General features: G+C 36.7%; 1 protein-coding gene across 1 annotated transcript in view; it reads left to right on the forward strand.

Moving 5' to 3' along the window:
- WDR70 (WD repeat domain 70) overlaps window positions 1-6962 on the forward strand; it is a 186890-nt gene that overhangs the window by 10646 nt on the left and 169282 nt on the right. The window contains exon 5 of the mRNA XM_004678100.2: window positions 3910-4099. Within this exon, the coding sequence (XP_004678157.1) occupies window positions 3910-4099 (190 nt within the window). The remainder of the gene's footprint in view (window positions 1-3909; window positions 4100-6962) is intronic.

Consider the following 6962-nt stretch of genomic DNA (forward strand, 5'->3'; position numbering starts at 1 on the left):
AAAAAAAAAAAAAAAAGCTCACATAGTTTCTCCCAATTTGGCAGTCGTATATCTTGCAAAGTCCTGTGTCCCATTGTGAATCAAGTGCGTTTTTCTAATGTATTTTAGATGTTGTGTTTAAACCTTTTGATTACGGAGCATAATAAAGTTGAAAAGATGTTGACAACGTTCAACCTTTGTCATGTTTATTTAGCTTTTTCCTAACACGCATTTTTTGTAACCTGTTTTTGGTAAGATCCTTAACAAAATAGATAATATAAAAAAGTATATAAATAGAAACATTTTGTAAAGTGTATGGAGTTATAAGAGAAAGCAGTCATTAAAATTACTTCAAAGTAAACTTTAATATATGGAATTTAATTGCTAAGAACTATTTTTAGTTGTCTACAATTTCTAATAACATCTTTTAATTCCTTTCTTCCCTGTTTTGTAATTTTTAGTACAGAAGTTTTTTACCTCCTAGTAACCTATTTATTCCTAAGCATTTTATTATTCTATATGCTCTTCTAGCATCTTACTTTCTTAATTACCATTTGGGTTGTTCATTGATAGTTGATTTTTCAGTTATATTTTATCTGTCAATTTCTTACACATTCCCCTTTTACCCTGCACATCATGTAGATTTGCACTTTCTTCTCTCTTTTTTTTCTACCTCCCCCTTTTTTTAAAAATTGGATGGTTTAAAGTCTTTCATTTGTATTTTCTATTAAGAAATTAGAACCAAAAAATGATGGATTTTGCTTATGAATTTCCTTCCTGGGTTGAAACTGTATACAACTGAGAAAAAAACTAAAACTTGCCTCTTAGCAATGTTCGCATCCATTCCATATCATTTTTGGGCTTTTTTTTAAAAATTAAACAAAATTTATTTATTCATGCCTACAAGAACTGGGCTTCAGGCCAGAGGTACAGGGTGTGAGAGTGGGGAACACATCATGCAGATTGACTGAAATACATTGCTGAAGGGAGCAGTAGGCAGGACAGGGGAGGTCTCTGCGCCATGTGCTGCCGGGCTGCTGACAGTTTCACAGTGCTGTGCTTTAACCGCCGCGCCACCAGGAGAGCCCATTTCTCAGGCTGTTGTTCAGGTTTTGGCACTACATTGGAGAGCATATTTTAGACATGAAATGTGTTCTATTCTTTTCAGGGACATTTTTGGACATACTTTCATTGACTTTATTTTTCTGAATATTGAAAATATGTTAAGAATTTTTGTTTGAGTATAATACACACGAAACGACAGAAATGGGATTAGAGACTGCATGGAAGCCGATGCATTCCATCTGATTTCATGTCGATGGGTATCAGCCTTACATAATCAGCCATGAAATCAGCATGGATCCATTTAGTTCTCAGTTCAAAGCTTTCTTCTGAACTAGTTACCCAGTGAAAGCATGGATGCTGATTAACATCTCAGTTCACTGTGTTCTGATTAATTTTGTGTTAAGAAAGTGTGACTTTTAAATCTAATATAGTTGGGATTTGCAGTTTAGTCACAAGGGGGGACCAATTTAAATTTGTGACTACTTTAATGCAGATATAGTTAGTTACTCAATTATTATTTATTGAACATCTGCTCTGCGTTACATACTGCTTTAGGCAATGGGCACCCAGCAATTAGCAAGTTATATGGTATCTCTGAGCTCATATTGTCATGGAGGCATTTGTAAGTATGAATAACATTATAAACAACCAAATGACTTATCAAATAAGATATAACTTAGCAATGCATGTTATAAAGATTATCAGTGTAAGGTAATTAAGATATGACTGATGGAAGTATATTTGAAATTTAGGAAGGGAGGCACAGAAGCCTCTTTTAGGGGGGATATATGTTTTTTAAATTATCTGTTTTAATTTCTCTCTCCTTTTTCTTTAAAGATTTATTTATTTATGCATAAAGAACTGGGTACAAGCTAGAGGTGCAGGGGCAGTGAGAGCATTAACCAGAGACAGAGTGGGGGGCAAAACAGGCAGATCAACGAAGTACACTGCTGAGAGGAGCAGTGGGCGGGTCAGGAGAGGTCTGTGGTGCCATTGGGTCACCTCTGGGGCAGGGGATCGAACTCACACTGAAGCAGCTGTGGCCAGCTTCCAGTGCTGTGTCCTAACACGTTGCGCCACCAGGGAGGGCAGAGGGGTGATATTTCAGGAGACCTGACTAATGAGAAAGAAGCTACATAACAATGAGTTCTAGCAGAGGAACTGCAAGTGAAAAGACTTGCATGTTGAACCAAGTTAACCTGGACAATTAGAAAGACTTGTGGGGCTGGACTAGTACAGCTAGACCATTGCTCAAACAAAGAGGAATGTTATGGATGTTTCCTAGCTGCTGCCTTTGTCTAAGGATAAGGTTTATGAGAATGTGCAGGCTCACCTTCGAGATATTGCAGGTTTGGTTCTGGACCACTGCAGGAAGGTAAATGTTGCAATAAAGTGAACCACATAAAGCTTTTGTTTTCTAGTGGTTATACAAGTTATATCTGCATTATATTTTAATCTGGTAAGTGTGTAGTAGTAATGTGTTTAAAAATACAGTGTTCAGGCCCTCCCTGGTGGCGCAGCGGGTTAAAGCACAGCACTGAGAATCTAAAGCCGCTTCCTCATGAGTTCGATTCCCGCCTGCCCGGGTGGTGACCACATGGCGTGGCAGACCTCTCCTGACCCGCCCGCTGCTCCCCTCAGCAGTGTATTTCGTTGATCTGCCTGTTCTGCACTCCACTCTGTCTCTGGTGAATTCTCTCACCCTCCACATCTCTGGCCTGTATCCCAGTTCTGTATGCACAAATAAAATAAAATCTTTAAAAAAAAAAATACAGTGTTCATGCCCTAATTAAATAGTGTTTTATTGAAAAAATAGGCTAATCATCATGTGAACCATCAGCAATTTGTTACCTTTTTGCTGGTGGAGGGTCTTGTAAAAATGCAGTTACTAAGATGCAATAAATGAATTCCTTTCAATATTGAAGCTAGAGGAAAATAAAAATAAAATTCCTATTCCTGTTATATGCCATACATTATTTAAGTAGTAGAGATACAACAGTGAACACAACAGAGAGATGCTTGCTTTTGTGGGATGTACATACTATAGACACTTCATTAGAAAGCTGTCACACTTCAATTTATATAAAATACTTGATAGGTTAATTGGTAACAATTAGGAATGTAATTCTAAACCCTGTGGAGTGGGGTAGGAGCTAGAGGGCTGGTAAATGGTGGTGGCTTTTAGAATGTTTGAAGGTGTTTGATAAAGACCTAAATGAGAGTTGGTAATAGCGATTGGGTGTTTTGGATAGAAAATAGCCAAGAGCTGGTAATAGTGATTAGGTGTTTTGGGTAGAAAATGCCTATTTTTTAAGAGTATTTCTAAGAAATAGGCATTTTTAGGATCTAGGAATACTACATTTAACATTTATCAACAAACCTGTGTTAGCACTGAGAAATCTATCAGAGAATGAAACATTTTTGGAGTAATATTAGCTTCTTTACATGATTGACTTTATGTGCTCCCTATCACAAATAGTGATTGGATTCAAGTGTAGTAAACAGGCATTGACTATTTCAGTGGTTTTTATTCTTAAGGATGCAGTGTTTTATTTTTTTCCACATTCTAGTAGTTCTGCTGACTCTTTATGAGTGAGGATGATCTAATAGGCCTATAATATATAATTGCTGTGACCTTTAATCTGACTTTAATGTATATTTTGGTAAGATAAGTAGATAAAAGGAGATTTTTACTTTTTTATGATGAAATAACATTTGACTTACATATTTAATATTTGAATCACAAATTTAAAAGCACTTTAACTACTCATTTGTTAATAGGAGAGGCAAAATTTCCTGAGAAGTTCATACTATTTTGCGTTCTTTGGTGCAGCAGCGACAAGTAGTATCTTTCTATATTTTCAGGGACTCAAGCAGTAGTGAAAGCGATGATAGTTCTGATTCTTCATCTGATGAGCTAATTGGTCCTCCTGTACCTCTTAAAATGGTGGAACAATCAGTTAGTCATATGGAGGAAGACATCCTCAGTTCTCTACCTCCACCTCTTCATGAAGAAGCTGAAGAAGATGATGACAGTGATTCAGAAGAGGAGGAAGTAAGTATTTCAGTTATAATTTAAAAATTAAATGTAATAGTGTTTTACAGTTGTAATGTTATTCAAAATAGTTGTAAATGGATTAACTTGCAGTTTAAAAGACAAAGATTCTCAGATTGTATTAAAAGTTCTATTATATTCTGTTTATGAGTGACATAACTGCAATGTAATGATGTAAAAAGGTTGAAACAAAAATAGAAGGAATATAGTAGGAAAATGCTAATCAAAAGACAAAACTGATTAGTATAATAAAATTAATGTGAGACAAAATAATCTTTGTCATAATTGTAATTAGCAAAACTATAAAAGGAAAAAATATTTTCCAGGGAATTTGGCAGTCTTTAGATTCTATGCATTTAAAACAACGTATTAAAAACAAAATTAGCCAGAATTACAAGGAGAAATGGGTAAGTCTACAATTATACTGATAAATTGTTTAAAAAAAAAAAGTACGGGCATTACAACTGAGATGGGAAAAGGCACAAAATGATGTAAAAATAAGTGATTATATTATTAAAACCAAACAAACAATAACAAAAAAGTAACAACATAGATTTGAGCAATGTAAATGATCAAGTTTTCTCTCTTTAGCATATATGGAGCCCTTATTCAATCTTTTTTTCCAAACATACACGGAAATAGAAGCAATACAACAATAATAACAAAATCACACATGTAGGTCACGATATGGTATGGGCTCCATGACAAAGATGGCTTAATTGTTTTGGGTAGGTCACAGAGTAGGTAACATTGAGGCTGAACTGTGAAATATAAAGATGTTACGCTTGTTCTTTATGTGATAATGTTTGCATTCCTCTTACTTCCCAGTTCATATGTTGAATATCTTGAAATATAGTCCAATGTGGCTGTATTTGGAGCTGAGTCTCCTTTGGAAATAATTTAGTCATAAGGGTGGGCTCTGACCCTATATAATTGGAATCCTCGTAAGGAGCTGAACATTGGAGAGTTAAGTATGCATATAACCTAATAAAGTAGCTGTTTAGAAGCCAAGAATAGACTTCTCATCAGAAATAAAAACGCCAGCATCTTGATTGTGGATGTCTAGCTTCCAGGACTATGAGAAAATAATTTCTGTTATTTATGCCACCCAGTCTGTGGTATTTTATTATGGTAACCTATGAATTATCATAAAATTTGCAAGATTGACAAGGGGGTGGGGAACAGAAAAAAAGATGTTGTGAACAGGAAGAAAGTCTCTACAGTGAAGATCCAACTGTGTGCAAATACATGATATGTCAACAAGTCATACAATTAGTGTGTGGCTGAGTTTTCTTATTAGGAGAAAGTGGAAAGATGAGGCCAGTGAGATCAAATCCAGCCAATATACCGAGAAGAAATACTTCCTGGAGGAGGTGAAATTTGAACACACAGTGAACAGGGTCACATTTTGATGGGCCTAGTACTGGTTTAGGCTGTTTCCTACCTACAAAGAGTGAATGGTGCGGTGGGCATAGTACATAGGGTTAAATTGAGAATGGTGGCAAAACCAGGTTGTCTAGAACAGAGAGCAGATAAAGCAGACCAGGCCTTTGCCTTAGAACTGCTGTGCGAGTGAATCCAGAATTCAGCTATGCAGAAGTAAAAATATGCCTGGTTATGGGGGCTCAGAAGCCCACTGATAAGCCCAAGTCTTCTATGACCATAGAGCATTTCAGAAGACTGAATACATCTTTCTGGTGTTTTTTTTTTTTTTTAAAGATTTATTTATTTGTGCATACAGAACTGGGGTACAGGCCAGAGGCTCAGGGACGGTGAGAGGCTTCACCAGAGACAGAGTGGGGAGCAGAACAGGCAGATCGACGAAGTACACTGCTGAGGGGAGCAGCGGGGTGGGTCAGGAGAGGTCTGCCGCGCCATGTGGTCACCTCCGGGGCAGGCGGGGATCGAACTCATGCAGAAGTGGCTTTAGCTTCTCAGTGCTGTGCTTTAACCCGCTGCGCCACCAGGGAGGGCCTTTCTGGTGTTTTTAAATGAGATTATATAGTGCTGCTTTTTGGAAGTGAATCTTTAAATCTCTTGATGCTGTGCTTTTTCTTTTGTAATCAGAATAATTGGCGATATGTTCCAAAAGGGCTTCAATCTTGAAGCCCTTGTATGAACTGATAATGCATAGCTTATTAGCACTGTTAATGGGTTAACTTGCAACTTTAAGGTGAACAGGAGTGGAAGATTCCTATTTGTTTTTCATTTCTGATATATATGACAACATTCCTAAGACTAGGACAGAGATAGTAGGTGAAGTACATAGCCTGGAAATTTGAAAATGTGAACGAGACTTTGTAGTAGTCTTCCTAGAGTCTGATAAATTGTTTTGACCATAGAGGAAGCCTTCAATTCTCAGATGTTTTGCTGTCGTAGTAGATAGGTGGCAATGTTAGGTTGATAGTAGATGGTTCTGAGGGAGAACATACCTTCCCTGCTTTGTTACAGTTGATGGGCAGTAGTTGATAGGAAATTGGTAGTATTGTAGATCAAATAATAGTCAGGGTCAAAGGAAATCTGACTATTGTCTTGAATGGGAATGTTATAATGGAGCCTAGGTAAATTTATTCACTTTAGGTAATTTGCATAGTAGTGCTTGCCCAGTTTCCACATTGAATTCAGATATTTCTGCCCTTTGAAAGAGTATTACTTTTGTTGGACTTAGAGTCTAATAGTTCTTTGCTCATTGATTTGAAACTGGATTTAGTTCTTTCAGAGAATCAGTTTGAGGTAGTGCTAAGCAAAATTACAAGAGATTGTTTTAGATTACTAGAATGCTAGCAATATATATATTTTTTAATTTATTTATTTGTGCATACAGAACTGGGGTACAGGCCAGAGGCTCAGGGACGGCGAGAGG

This window comes from Condylura cristata, unplaced genomic scaffold (assembly GCF_000260355.1).
Source record: "Condylura cristata isolate star-nosed mole 26May11 unplaced genomic scaffold, ConCri1.0 scaffold00007, whole genome shotgun sequence".
NCBI classification, from domain to species: Eukaryota; Metazoa; Chordata; class Mammalia; order Eulipotyphla; family Talpidae; genus Condylura; species Condylura cristata.